Source organism: Ochlerotatus camptorhynchus, unplaced genomic scaffold (assembly GCF_037179485.1).
Source record: "Ochlerotatus camptorhynchus isolate MF236.1 unplaced genomic scaffold, CSIRO-AGI_Acam_v1.1 ptg000114l, whole genome shotgun sequence".
In the NCBI taxonomy this organism is placed as follows: Eukaryota; Metazoa; Arthropoda; class Insecta; order Diptera; family Culicidae; genus Ochlerotatus; species Ochlerotatus camptorhynchus.
Genome location: NW_027040604.1, coordinates 644085 through 659304, shown reverse-complemented (window position 1 = coordinate 659304; position 15220 = coordinate 644085). Strand labels below are relative to the sequence as shown.

The 15220-nt window shown below is 40.2% G+C and overlaps 1 protein-coding gene across 2 annotated transcripts in view; it reads left to right on the top strand.

Moving 5' to 3' along the window:
- px (plexus) overlaps positions 1 to 15220 on the top strand; it is a 220442-nt gene that overhangs the window by 103201 nt on the left and 102021 nt on the right. For both annotated transcript variants that reach the window (XM_065220022.1, XM_065220021.1), the window contains exons 5-9: positions 9114 to 9333; positions 9401 to 9540; positions 9602 to 9723; positions 9790 to 10210; positions 10275 to 10402. In XM_065220022.1, coding sequence (XP_065076094.1) covers positions 9114 to 9333; positions 9401 to 9540; positions 9602 to 9723; positions 9790 to 10210; positions 10275 to 10402 — 1031 coding nt within the window. The remainder of the gene's footprint in view (positions 1 to 9113; positions 9334 to 9400; positions 9541 to 9601; positions 9724 to 9789; positions 10211 to 10274; positions 10403 to 15220) is intronic.

Below are 15220 nucleotides of genomic sequence, written 5' to 3'. Positions count from 1 at the left end.
TTCTTGTGTAGCAGCACACAGCTAGAGTTGAGGGCCCAGAACATAAAGTGAATGGCTATTTTTAGCAACGTGCGGTGGCGGCAGCGGTGCCACTTATCATTATTATCACTTTAATATATAGCCATACAGCGGCTTGTCGCTATAACGTTTGTCTATATGGGTGGCCGTTGGTCGTTGGGGGGTGGTGGCTACGGAAGCACGTTCTTGTTTACGTTGAACTTGATTTTTGTTTTACACATGGTGACACGTATGTCATCGTCGTCGGCGCTGTTGTCGCGGGGTGGAGACGACAGATTACTAGTTTGTTTAATCATGTTATAAGTTTCATGTATAGCAGTCGCAGACAAACAGTTAGACAATGCAGCAGAAAGCGTGGGTTGTCAGTGATTTTCCTGGAATAGGTATGATCCAGGGAAGGAGGAGATCACGAACAATCGTCAGACACGTTTTCTATTTACCCAGTAAATCGATTTGATTGTATTTGACGGCATAGAATTGTTAGACAATCAGTGGAAAATTGTTAAGTCAAAGAGATGGCTAGCAGATTGAGGGGTAACATGATGCGTTTAGTAGACCATCGAAAGCGTTGCGACACGAGGGCCAATGAGTCATCCAATATGTTGATTTTCGGGCTATGACGAAGGTGTTTTATCAACGCATTAGCGTAACCGGGCATAGCTAGATTAGAAGCGAATTTGAATCGCTTCGTCTAAATGGTTCGGTACACAATCGATCCCTGCATTCAATCAATCTGTCAATATGGGCTTGGTTATCGTCGTTATCAAATTTCGGAGCGTAAACCTTTTGCAACTATTGCTATAGTGGAGACTGGAGATACTTGAACCCTTTTTTTCCATTCATCAATATTCATATCATTCGAACAATTATGTAGCCTCTTAACCACCCTACCCTCAATTAAAATTATTTTAAAACACAAGCCATAAATTTAATTGAAACACACTGCGGAATTTATAAATAAAATAATCCACCCCGTATACACACCGGCATCGTGTGGTACAAGAAGAAGAGTAATGATCCGGCGCCCACTGAACGGCGGCGACGACGACGACGTTTGAGTGACGTTCTATAGGCGTAAAAACAAGCACACCGTAATCATCAAAATACGCCAACATGGGCCATGGGCGCGGGGAAACGAAAAGTTGACATTCAAGTTCAAGACGATTAACTTTGCTTCGTTTCGGTTTGTTTAATATTGTCTCTGTTTCTTCTTGTTTCACTTTCTGTTTGCGAGTTTGATACGTATGGCATATGATTGCGTTGGATGTTTGTTTCGCGTTCTTCATTGTTGTTGTTGTTGTTGTTGTATTGTGTATCGAATACGAGCGCGCGTGTACACGGGTACGTTTTATGGCTCGTGGTGACAGTCGAAATCGCTGTCACTCTACATATTTGGCAAAGGAGGGTGGCGATGAAACTATCCAGTACCATACCATCCAGCAAGTCTAGTCGGTAGGGGAGTGCAGAGCTGCCCAGGTTTACAGAGTGGGCCAAGTTTTCATGGCGGATCACAACAATCTGGTCCCCACTGCTCTTTCAATGTGTATTGAGGTCATCAACAACTGTTGCAAATTTGAACAAATTTGGTAACGATCTGAATTTGCGGGAGAACTTTAAAAAACGATAAACTGATAAAAACTGTCCAGTTACTTGTCAAAACTTCAAAAAAAAAATCAATTTTGACCAAATTTGTCTAAAGTAAAAAGCTAGTAACTATTTGCAAAGCAGTCGTATTAATTTGTGACTTTCGACAAAGTTGTTTTGCATAGTTTCTCCAACTTTAATTAAAAATTGAGCAAATTTTAAGTTTTTTGACATGCAAATGGATTGTTTTGTTCCGTTTCCCATACATTTTTCAATACACACTTAGAATCAAAATTTTCCGTGAAATAAATAAAATAAATAAGTAAACTCAACATTTGCCGCAGTTTCGTTGAATATATAATAGTTACCATATATAGTTACCGAAATTCGGATCTGGTTTTAGTAACATTTCGGTAAAAACAATCATTTACCAAACTTCGTCAATAGTAATTACTGATCTAATTGCAAAAATCTCAAACTGTCGAAATCAGCAAAAAAATTTAGTGAAATTTACGGCTTTTAAATTTTACTTTGCCGAAAATACATAACATATCTGTCAAAACGAATACGAACGGATTCCAAACTTGATTGATTTTCTTTATTTAGGAGATTTTTCAGACTATGTAAAATAACTGTCAAAATCGTGAAATCGACCACTCTGTTAGCTGCGCATGGACAGTGAAAGTGGTTGCCAACCATCAACCTTAATAAAATAAATGTTGAATTTGGTTCTTTAATTTTGGAAAATTTATCGGTTTTTAAACATCATCTGAAAGAGCTTTGTTTTCTGAGCACAACGATATTTTTTTCAACTTTCATCTCGATTTTTAAATCAAGATTTATAGCAAAATAATAACTTACACATTTTGACATTATGTTAATAAATTTATAGCTCGCGCCCATAAAAAGTCCCACCGAGGGGCGCTAACGTGGTGATTTTTGATAATGTAAAATGTTGTCTAAGTCCAAGAGCCTCTAATTTAAGATCGTTAACTATTTGTCCGGGAACCTTGTGGTCAATTTGACCCCAGGCCGCTTTGAAAGGCTGTTTGATGTTTTATTTATCGATTGATTTAACTAATTCCTTGATGATCCATTTGCGCCATCTTATAAACACATGATATAACGCTATCTAAATATCCTGCTTATATGGATGGTTTCCGTCTTCGGCAAAGTTGTTCGGATGAACAAGACCTATTTTATGGTAAAGAGTTCAGCTTTATTACTCACCCGGTAGCGCTAGCATAATTTACTCACCCGGTAGCGCTAGTGTGACATTCATGTTTCATTGATTGCCCTAACTTAACATAACATATTGGGGCTGTTTATAAACTACGTAGACAGTTTTTTTTAAATTTTTGACACCCCCCTTCCTCTGCGTAGATGAATGTCCATACAAAAAAATTAAAATTTGTATGGGCCGTGGATAATTGTCAACCCCCCCCCCCCCCCCTAAACTGTCTACTTAGTTTATGAACAGTCCCTAAACACATTATGTAACGCTCTTGCTCATATGGATGGTTCCCGTCTTCAGCAAAGTTATTTAGATCGCAAGACCTATCCTAAGGAAAAGAGTTTAGTTCAGAATTCATTCACCAGGCAGCGCTAGTGACATTCATTTTGAATTATTTGCACTTAACATCTTGTCTAGATCGAAGGTTTTCGTCTTCGGAAAAGTTGTTCAGATGGACAAGACCTATCCTAGACTATTGATGAACAAAATAGACTGATATGAACCGTATTCTAAATTGATTGATAAGCGTTTTAGTAGAATAATTGTATACCTTACTACGTTGTTATATTTCCTATCTATCACTCCTAGCATGCCCGAGATCATGCTAGGAATGCAAATGTTTGACACCGGATACAATCAACGAAGTAAAAAAATCATGAGATGATTGGTCCAGAGATAAATTAAAAAATAATGTCTGCACTGTGGGCTAATCAGGTACATAAGCTTAGTCAGAACATCGTAGAATACTTGTCACTATCAAGAAGGCATAACAGTAACAAGGACTAAGATATGATTACTGAAAAATCCTGTTCCCTAGCTAGCTGTTCTAAAGATCCGATTCACTAAAGCGAGCTGATGACCCGCGGTTCATTTTTCAGGAACCGTGGTTCATTTTTCAGGAACCGCAGCTCATCAGCTAACTTATATCATAAGTCTAAACCATTCCATTCGTCGCTTATAGCGGAACTTTTCAAAAAAGGACTAATTACGCCACTTACGCATTGAACAGCAATAACAACTGGTGGAAACTAACGATTTAAAATTGGCTAACTACTTGACTACCCTATTGGTCCCAAGCAAATCGATTAACGTACCCCCTTCTAGTTAGAATTCTAGTACTACACAATGTTTGTTTTGATTCGCTATGAAAGTTTGACAGATAAAATGAAGGGTTCATGGATTTTCCTATGTTTCGAGGGGTGCATCGATTAGCTTGGGACCGAAGATAGTATCAGAGCTGAGCCAAAAAGTTGAGCACGTTTCTTCGGGACCTACTAGTCTTAGAGTAACCTCTATGGTAATACAGTGCTTTCCCGATTTTGTCAGTTTCCAATTTTGTCTACCCCCGATTTTGTCAGCTTTTTTTTCCCGATTTTGTCAGCCTGAAGATATTGCTGAAATTTTTTGTTTTTAAGCATGAATTCTCCAGCATTTCGCTACAAATGACACTTAATTGTTTTGTCGCAACAATAACAAAGGTAACTCAAATAAACCTTAATTATTGCGTAACTGCACAGTTGTATCGAGTCCCTCCCGATAAAGGTAATTAGGTGGCGGATAGAGGTGGGATGGCTGCAATACAAGTTATGGGTAGATCCCCATTCAAGAAGAAGGTTTCGTGATTGCCAAAATTAACGGAATATTCCTTATGCAGTTGCTACGCACCCGATGGACGATGGAGCAGTTCGACGAGACTCTGGTTGAACTTCAATGCTTAGGCAGTGGGGAGTGGAGAAACAGATGTACCAACGCAAGAGGGCACATTCTGCTGAAAGCTCTGGCGAAGCTGGAAATTAGGCTGTTAAATAAAGGCACCACCAGCACTTTTCGCAGAGATGGCTGGGAATCCATTATCAACGTCACTTTATGCGGACTGCAGTCCGTCGCTGGTGGAAAACATGAATTGGAGAGTGTGTGAAGCAATCCGATATGGCATCGGCCTACGGAATCCTGTGGCAGTAGAAAAGAATCGTTAGGGAGAGCATGTGATACACCCATGCCGAGGAAACTGGAGCTAAACAACAGACGGCCTCCAGCTTACTGCTGCGAGGAAATTAGCACTCTCCGCGCTAGTTGTCTCAGAGCCAGAAGACGTGTTCAGAGAGCAAGAACAGAAGCAGACAAAGAGGAATGATCCAAGCACATAAACGAGAGATAAAGCAGAGCAAGTCAAACTGTCAACTGGAGCTGGGTCGTGACGCTGCTGTTAACGATGCACACCGTGTCGTGATGACGAAAATCAGATGTCAAGTTATGCCCGCTTACATGTGCTTAGAGAACCTGAAAGTCATCGTGGAAGGACTTTTCTCGAAGCACGATCCAACGAACTCTGGCCACCTACATCGTACGGAGACGGAGAGGGAGATAACGACGAAGTCACCAACGAGCAGCTCGTAGCAGTGCCTGCTGGATACACTCGGGAAACTCTTGGAAATGATCATCCTAAACAGGCTGACGAAATGCACGGAGAGTTAGTAAGGATTGTCGGAGAGGCAGTTCGGGTTTCGAAAAGGAAGAGCAAAAGTGGATGCAATTCGGACAGTTGTCGAGAGAGCCGAGAAGGCGTCGAAACAGAAGTGGGAAAAGGAGATCGATATTACGCTTTTAAAACGATCGACGTCAAGAATGCGTTCAACAGCTCCAGCTGGGAGGCCGACGCTACTTCCTGAACCGGGTTCTGATCTACGAGCCAAATATGGAACAGAGATCGATTAGGATCACGGTGAGAATTCCACAAGGTTCCATCCTTGGTCCAACGCTCTGGAACGTGATTTAAAACGACGGTCTAACGCTGAGCTACCGAAACGAGTTGAGATCGTTGGCTTTGCGGACGAGCTGACAGAATCGTCGTCTTACGGTAACAGGTAATAGGCTGGAATAGATGGAAATGTTGGCAACCGAGGCGGTCGACATGATTGGAAACCTAATGCATGGAGCGAAGCTGCAGATAGCCCACAACAAAAGCGAGGTGGTATTGACCAGTAACTTTAAAGCGTTGCAGCGGTCAGAAATTACCGTTGAGATGCACGCAATAAACTAGAAGTGCGTGTTGCAATGCCTGGGAGTGATGGTCGACGACAGTTTGACTTCAATAGCCACGTAGAATACGCCTACGAGAAGGCAGCGAAGGTCATCAACGCGGTAGCCAGAATCATACCGAACATCTCGGGACCATTAACGGCGCCGGTGGTGTAGTGGTAAGCGTGATTACCTCTCACCCCAGCAGGCCTGGGTTCAATCCCAGTCGGCGCTGCCGGGATGTTCTGAGGCATAACATCTCTCATCACGCCTTCCTTCGGATGGGAAGTAAAGCCGTTGGTCCCCGGTTCATGAGTTGATGGGTCGATAGGTAGGGTCCAGGTGTGGGAGCTGCCTTCCTGGCACGTCGGTAGCATTGGTGCTCAGCACGGAAAACAAGATCGACGGAAAAAACAAACCAAAGGAAAAAAAAAAAAAAAAAAATCTCGGGACCAAGCAGTACTAAAAGACGGCTCCTGGCTAGTGTGTTTACGTTGATACCCAAGTAACATTGCTAGTTTTATCGTGGTTTTAAAGTATTCTACAAGTCTAAATCATGGTCTACAGAACCCTCATAAAACCATAATTGTTACTTGGGTACTGAAATATGGAGGTTCAACGCTGAAAACCAAGCGGAATTTAAGGAAACCGAACAGTACGTACCGGCTCAACAAACCGTTCGCAAACTTTTCGAGTAATATGGTGTACCATTTGTTGTAAGAATAGTAAACATTTATCAGTAGTTCCATTAATAGTGGATAAATAATGGTTAAACTTGATTTCAAAATCATTTTGATGGTTACAATATTGAAAAAGAAAATTTCCCGTTTTTGTCAGTCTAAAATTTCAGATGCAGCTGACAAAACTGGGAAAGTACAGTAATACAATTTTAGTAAACAAACTAACACTTCTTCCTTGTGTGTCACCTTTGTATTAAGCTTATAGGAACCCGTCTGTATGCAGACTGTAGACTGCAGACACATGAGAAAAAAAAGCGTGTGACACGCTGCCAATGCTATAGGTGAAGAGCTGTTCCCTTTAGGGAGCTGGTCGGGTCAGATCCGCTCAGCCACATGAGCTGTTTTGTCCACCTCTAATGGGAACACCGAAAGCAGCACTAATCCAATATTATTATTCAGCAGAAGTGACGCTACCGCAGATTTGTTTGTACGACTCGAAGGATTTGAACCGCGCTTACATTTTCTGCTGGAGAAACGACGAGGCTAGTCTGTCACATTAGATTCACCAATGTATGTTTATTTAAATGTACACGAGCATGTAAATGTATAGGACCACCCTAATAAAAACAACCATAAAAGAGAGCTAAATGACGTGTTCGGGGTATCATCCAAACCATTTGTGGGTTAGTTTACCTATCCGTGTTACAGTTCGTTTATGGTATTTGTTTATTAGGGCAGCCGTTTAAAAAATTATGTTCCTCGATAAGTTTATACATTCCTATTAAAAATTAATCGAATGAACGTGTAATATTCTACGTTTCAACATGCTGTATCTATGAATGTGCCTATTTTCCAATTTAAAATTTAATGAAATTCATTCACATCATTGTTTAAAAATAAAAAAAAATAAACCTAATAATATTGCCGGATGGTATGATGCAGGATAGCTTCACCGACATCTGTGTCGGTGGGTCAATGGAGCAAAAATCAACGGTGAAGGTGATGCGGCGTTGGTTGGTATGAGGAGACATGAAGTAGAATGACAATCATAACAATAATCATAAATTTCAGTTTGCCTAAAAATAAGTTAGTGAAGAAATAAATGAGAAAACGAGCGAGAAGCAAATGACTGTGCGAATAGTTTATTTTTTGGCATGTTATGACATTGCAGGTTAATCATTACGACTTGATTCGTTTAACGTTGCGGACGGTGATGTAGTGAAATCTGTTATACATTGTATGTCAAATAGTATTGAATTTATTTCTGATTGCATACACTCACGAGTCTTTTCTGAATAATCTTTTGGCCGTGCGGTTAATTTGTGGCGTCATCCGTCATTTGTGTCACGAAGTGAGGGTTCGATTCCCGCTCTAGTCGATGGAACGTTTCGGAAAGAAAATTTTCCTTCTTGTCTACTGGGTGTTTTGTCCGTTGTCTAGTGCTAAGGTAAGGGTTCATTTTGTACAACCTCTGGTTGAAGACGGTGTCAATTGTATTTCTTCTTTGAAGTTCTCTAAACATCTCCGAGATTCCCTGAGTCGTAGTGAGGTTCCTCAAACAGCAATTATTTTTTTTTATCTTTGAATTGCGCTGATTTTTCTGGAATTCGTTAATCTGTTTAGAATTAAGGGTTCTTCCCCAAATTTATGAAAAAAAATATGCGGTGAAACTCGGGGATGGTTCAGCTATACACAGAGAGATTCAGCGAATTTTGAAGACCTTAAGCGCGCTTTAGACTTTAGACAGGTTCTGTGAACATTAGAGAGTTTCGGCAAACTTCAGAGTTGTTTGGGTGACTTTGGGGGATGGTTTCAGTGACTTTTGGGCGAGGTTTTTAGGAAGCTTTTGACAAGAGACTTCAGGAGTTTTGGGGTGTTTCAGATATTATCGCTTCCTATATCTATCATATTAATATTCTTTAGATTCGAGCGAGGCAACCTCTCCTGGACAAAAGTCAAAAAAATTATCGTTCTAATCCATGTGTAACAACTAATCAATCAAAATAGCATTGCAGCTGACAATTGAACCAAATTACACTTTTTTTTTTATGATACTTCGTCCAGTAATAACTTGCGACCCCTCTGATATCGCCAAGGTGGGCTCCCTGATAAAAGTGCAAACCTTGATTGTTATAGGAATTTCTTTCGAAAAAGTCAATCCCCTTCGAAAACAGAGCAATAAATTGAAGGTTTTCCTTATCGCTGCAATGAGAAATCACCATCAACAACTAACAATGCAACGCATTTTCTGATTGTACCTGCCAGCTAAATGTGATTCTACACGTGCTGAACGAGCTTTTTACAGATTGATCTTATCTGTTATTTCTTCTGTCGGTGTGTCGACTTATAGGGGTAATATTTTCTGACAGTGACGTCCCTTTTATCTTGTATCCGGTTTGGGCTCGTTTAACAACCAGAATGGAAGGCTCAATCTGGTGATGACTGCTTAAAAATTTCCCAAACTACACTACCTGCTGATACCGACAGCGTTATCAGCAGGTTGGTTGTGAAATTGGCGGAAAAATACCTGTTAATACCCTCTAATTGATTATATGTTTTTCGTTTGTCATTTTACACAGGTACAATGTGTACCGGAGGCCCACCGAAAGTATCAGATAAGGAAACGGCAGCCCACGCAGGAACGGGCGGCCACATTCGTCTGCTACACATGCGGCTTCGATACGCCTTCCTCGCAGCTGAGGCTCGTCTACTGCTGCCCCAATGCCGAACGAGAGCCATACTTCCCTTTTATCAAAACGATGAAAGCACCGGCCAATGCTAGTCCGATAAGTCCCCAGGGTAAGACATGGACCGTGCATTTCGTTGACATTTCCTTAGTACATAACCGGGGTCCTGTTCCTTTCAGGTATGGTGCAAATCTGTTCAACGTGCAATAAGAAGAACGAACCTCTGTCCGAAGGTGGCACCGTTAGCAATGTCGATGAAAGGTATCCGTCTCCTACAAAAATGACGTCTAGTGTGATAAACGAGGTTGTTCGATTTAAGGTAAACAACAGATTGACCTACCCTAGCCTTTTTTATAATATACCATATCTTACCATTACAGCCTTATGAATCTCCTTCCGCCCTTCCTGGACCGCTACGGGATCAGAAAGACTACCGAAGGGATTCAAGACCAAATACACCGCCTCACTCTCAAGGACCAGTTGAAAACGGTCATGTTTTTTCGTCAGTATATCCCTCGAACCGGAATATCAATAGTATTTCTCAAGCCCTTTCTCACCTACATTCCAGATGTTACATTTGTAAGAATAATTTCCCGCCGCAATCGATGGAGTGGCTGTCGACGAGTGCCGAACATATGAATTCGCATGCAATGCATTTTCCCTGCCTCAAAGGCAACAGCGACCAGGGTCCGGGTCGGGTGCTAGCGTGTAAGTCCTGTGTGCACAACCTCACCGTCCAGTGGGAGACGATGGATGCCGAACGGGTACCGCTCGAGCACCGCAAGTACATCATTCCTTCGCCGACGCCGAACTCGATATCGCCCGGCAGCAGTGGCGGCGTCGTCGGGCAGCACCGGCCGCCAATAGCGTTAGCCACGCCGCCAACGACGCCGGCGGGCTCGAACGCACCCAGTACCTCGGTGTACTGCTTTGTCTGTGGCCTACATTCAGAGTTAAACTTTGCTAGGTTAATATATGCCAATAAAGAGGTAAATATCCCTTTTGTAGCCCAGGCTCTTGCAATTGCACTGAATATGACTCGTTTCGTTTTAGGGTTCTAGACCTTATTTTCCTTTTCTGTTGAAACACAAGTCACCTCCCAATGCAGAACAGTTACGAAGTGACAGCTCGGCGTTGGTTTGTACATTTTGTTATCATTCGCTGTTGAATCAATGGCGGAAGTAAGTATGGATCAGCTTCTAGAATAAGAATAACATAGATTTAAGAATGTTTGCGACCTACTAAATACCTACTCTTTGACACTTTCGTCTTTATATCAAACATATTTTTCAAAGCAACGCTAATCCAGACCAAGTAGCGAAAACAAATGTATTTTTTACGCGATCTAATCAAAAATATATCGAGCTATAGTTGAAGATGCTAATTTCAAATAACAGACTGTAGTGGTAATTTTTATACGATAGATGGAGTAGATGAAAGCATAGAGTTGATAGTTCCGTTAGAGTACGGCAGTCATCACCATCCCTCTCCAAAGGGGGAGTTTGGTAAAGAGAGATGAAAAAACCGATTTGTAGCTTCCTTAAAAGTTGTTCTAGCTCGCTATTCTAATATCTATATGCAATCTTCACACTGCCGTACTCTAACGGAACTATCAACTCTATGCTTTCATCTACTCCATCTATCGTATAAAAATTACCACTACAGTCTGTTATTTGAAATTAGCATCTTCAACTATGTAAATCGTTGACTTCACGTAGAAGTAATACTAAAACATATAGTCAAAATATCGAGCTATCTTTTTCGAATTTTCTTCGCATTTAAAGCTTATTGCTTATCGCATATTAGCTTATTGTGTGCTCTCAACTTAGTGTTCTAGATGAACTTCCACAGTAATTAATTGAGAGCTTTCTATGTCTCTGTACCATTTTTGCATTAGTATAATAATTGTGTGGTAAAGTACAATCATACTCTATGCCCAGGAAAGTCGAGAAATTTCGACAAACCCGCCTCCTCCAGCATGATCTTGCTTTGAAGCTGCGCCTTGACCGACTGAATTTAGGGAGGCCCCTAATTTTTAAAATAAATAAAATTTGAATCAACAAAAACTCTTAGACAATTTTTTGGACTAAACTTTAAGTATTTTTTAAAAATAAAACAATTCTTAAAATAGGTATTCATTATCTGCAATTCAAATTAAAAAAAAAAACGACCAAAATGAAGCGAGAAACAAAAAGGCCAAGTTGCAGCACAAATTTGAATGATTGTCTATACTGCCGTTCGCATGAATGTCCCAAGGTTCATATAGATTACCAGTGGCGTTTGCTTAGCCTCAATCTACCTGTGCACCAACTCTCAAAACATAAACAATTATCAAAATATTGCTTGCAATGTATAGATATCGAGTAAACTAGAAGATTGAGTGTATTTTTCATCCGATTCGAGTATGAATATGGCATTACTATGGAAAAGTAATAAGATATTCGTTTTCGATACAGTTAAATCATACATACTTGCTCTACCTCATTCAATTGTGATGTTTCGCAATATTCGAAACGTTCTAGGATCTTTCCAAAGACGCGCCCTCTCATCAATCAAAATAGGTCTTACATGAATCCTCATTTAATGGTGATGTTCCGTATCATTTGAAGAGTTCGGGGCTTCTCCAAAAACCCCTCGACAATCAAAATGGGTCTTACATGAATCCTTATTCAATTGTGATGATCCGCATAATTTGAAGATCTCTTCCAATATGCACCTTCTCAGCAATCAAAATAGGTCTTTACATCCCGTAACGATCTACGGTGATCTACCCACGGTAGGGGGCTAAGACAAGCCATCAAACTTCACAGAATTTAGCGATCCGCATGAGGAATCTACTGCCGGTGTAAGCATAATTATCCCATTTGGCCATTTTTATATGGAAGTCCATAAACATGGGACAGTTATGCGCACATCACCATCCATAAGGATTGTATAGAACATGAGACAGATAAACGCAGTATAGTAATGGCTGTTAGCTGTTTATAAATCATGAATTTCAAAGTTGCCTGTAATTTACCTCAGAAAAACTTGCGGAACCTCAGAGAAATTTAGGAGAACTTCACAGAAAGCCAGGAAATCCTAGGAGAAGCCCATACAAACTTTAAATATGTTCATAAAAGGCTTATGCTACACCCAACCGGTAAACATAAGATGCTATTACAACCACATTTGTCGGAAGGTTTTTGAAATAATTTTGTGATATGTTTTGTACGAAAATAGGGTAAAGAACTACTTCGGTCTAATCGCCCATTTTGGGCCTATCGAGCAGAAAACTTCAAATGAATCCATGATTTCAGAGTTAACAAGTCAATTATGCGTTTGGTACGATACTTTAGTTAATAAGCTACCGAACGAAGTCAATGAGAACGCGTGGTATGAAAGTTTGCACCCATTATTCCCAAAAACAAAAGAAGCGCTCCGACCGAATCAATTTTTATCTTCATCCGATAGGCCGAAGTGAATTCATTGGCGTTTCAATGGCGTTTCAATGCGTTAGGCCGAGTTTAGAATCTGTAGGCCGAGTTTGGCGTCAAGAAGCAGTGTTAGACTTTTGACAATATCTCAACGATTGGTTTCTCTTTATCAAATCTTACAGTACGTACGGAAATGTAAATAAATTTGGAAGCCATCAGTGATAATAACATCCCGTTTGGTGTTAAACTGCGCTAGATTAAGAAAGACTAAGTGCGGGTTGTGCTTAATAGGTCGGAAATGGGGTAGTTAACCCTACTGGACTCAGACAAAAATATAATTTCGATGGTTTATACAATGTGACAGACCCTGGTCATAATGTGTGGGAAAGTTGGGGATCACTGTCTTTTATACAGACTGTTCAACATTGCACAACAGTGTGAGAGCAGGGGTAACTGGTCCAGAGATAGGTATCTCAATACCTATGGGTAACTGCCCAACCGTGTTCCAAGCCGAAATTCAAGTAATTCTTGAATGCTCTACAATATGCTTGCGTAGAAATTATAGACAATCGATCTGCATTGTGTCTGATAGCCAAGCAACATTGAATGCTTTTAAAATCAGCAGCATGAAATTCTAAACTTGTATGGGAATGTGCTATGTCACTTCAGAAATTGGCCTGTCGAAACCACGTGAACCGATATTGGATTCCTGGCCACTGCGGAATTCAAGGGAATGAAAAAGCCGACATGTTAGCTAGGGTTAGATCATATCAATAATTCATAGGACCAGAACCATTCTGTGGAGTTTCTGCTTGTTCTCTTAAAATGGATGGAGATCAAGAAATGGGAAAAATGAAAGTGGAGAGACCAACTGGAGCAACACTTCTTCTATTGGCTAGGCAGTCGAAATGGTTCATAAATCTGCACATTTCAATGACTCGCAAAATTCTTGAATTATCAAAGACGGTCTATGCTGCCTATAATCGCATATAAGTCCCATATCGTTATTCGTCAATTTTAAGATAATAACACTATCCACTATCAATTGGCATCTGCTTTCATAACACGTGATAAAACTACGGACTTTGATCATGAAAAATGTGAGAACAACATCAAGTCAGTTTGACCCATCAAGCAAAGTAATCGCATATCAGTCCCATCCTGAGATTCAATCGTTCAGAAGTCAAGTTACAGTTCTGTTTTTTGAATCGCCATATTTTTTGCTGATATAACAAATCATACAGACTTCATTGCAACTGACTTTAACTTGAAAAAATATCAAGTAAATTACAATGATTTTTCAAATATTTAAATGGGAATTGCACTTCGTAACTTCAACTGCCAGTTTCTTAATGCCTACTTTTTCCACATGGGACTGATATGGGATTATAGGCAGTATACTGGTTCAATAATAGGACATTGTCCATGTAAATATCACTTGAACTGTCCATACAAACAAAACTGTCCCATGTGGATTTTTGTCAGAAATAAGTTATCCATTGGAATCAATTGGAATCTACCGGTATTTTACCATCCAGTCTACGGAGAAATAAGTTTGCATCAGCATTTTTCTCGGCCTTCTGTTTTTGCAGATGGGACTGATATGCTTTATGGGCAGTGAAGCTAATAGAAAAACTTCAAGAGGATATGTATCGATTATGTGGCATAGAAAAGAAGGACTCAGAACACCTGCTATGCTTTTGTACAGCAATCTTCAATAAAAGGCTTATTTTTCTGGATAAGTGGCTGGCATAACTTTTGCTATTTGGAATGCCTTTCCCAGTCAAGTAGTATCTACATAATATTCGACATGTAATGCCTGGCTGGGATTTTTCTTTGTTCCATGTCCGTCGCTTCGTATAAAGACTGTACTCGAAAAAAGTGAGACACTCAGGGTGGCAAGTGAACCAGGAAAATGTCGGGAATTTTTTTACCAGGAAAAACCGGGAATTTTAAAGCAAAACCAGGAAAACTAATACTTTACAGATGCATGTTAGTTTTAAATGATGGCGTTATTATTTATGTGTGATGCGTGCAAAATAATATAATTGTATATTCAATACACTTCGATAATCGAGCAGAAAAGCATCAGAGCTTTCGTCGCTGCTGTTATGACAACGCATCTTTGCTTTATGTTCTCAGTACAAACACTATGAAAGCTCATATAGATCAGTGCACGGTCCCTAACCTCACACTTTAATGTTAAGGAGTTGGAGGCTAAAAAAGCAAAAATACTGCTCAAAAAGAAGCATCATTACTCGAAGAGCAGATGACACATCTTAACTCTTAAATGCGCATTATTGTTTTAAAACAACATTGCCAAAACTGTTAAAACTTTTTTAATAGCTAGATGCACTTCCACAGTTGTTAATTGAGAGCTTTCTAAGCCTGTACCATTGTTGCATTAGTATTACTGTGTGGCAAGCATAATCATACTGTATGCCCAGGGAATTCGAGAATTTTTTCAACCCGAAAAATTCCTAGACCGGGCCGGGATTCGAACCCAGCCGCCTCCAGCATGGTCTTGCTTTATAGCTTTGCCTTTACCGACTAAGACAAGGGAGGCTAAGGGAAATTGGTAAT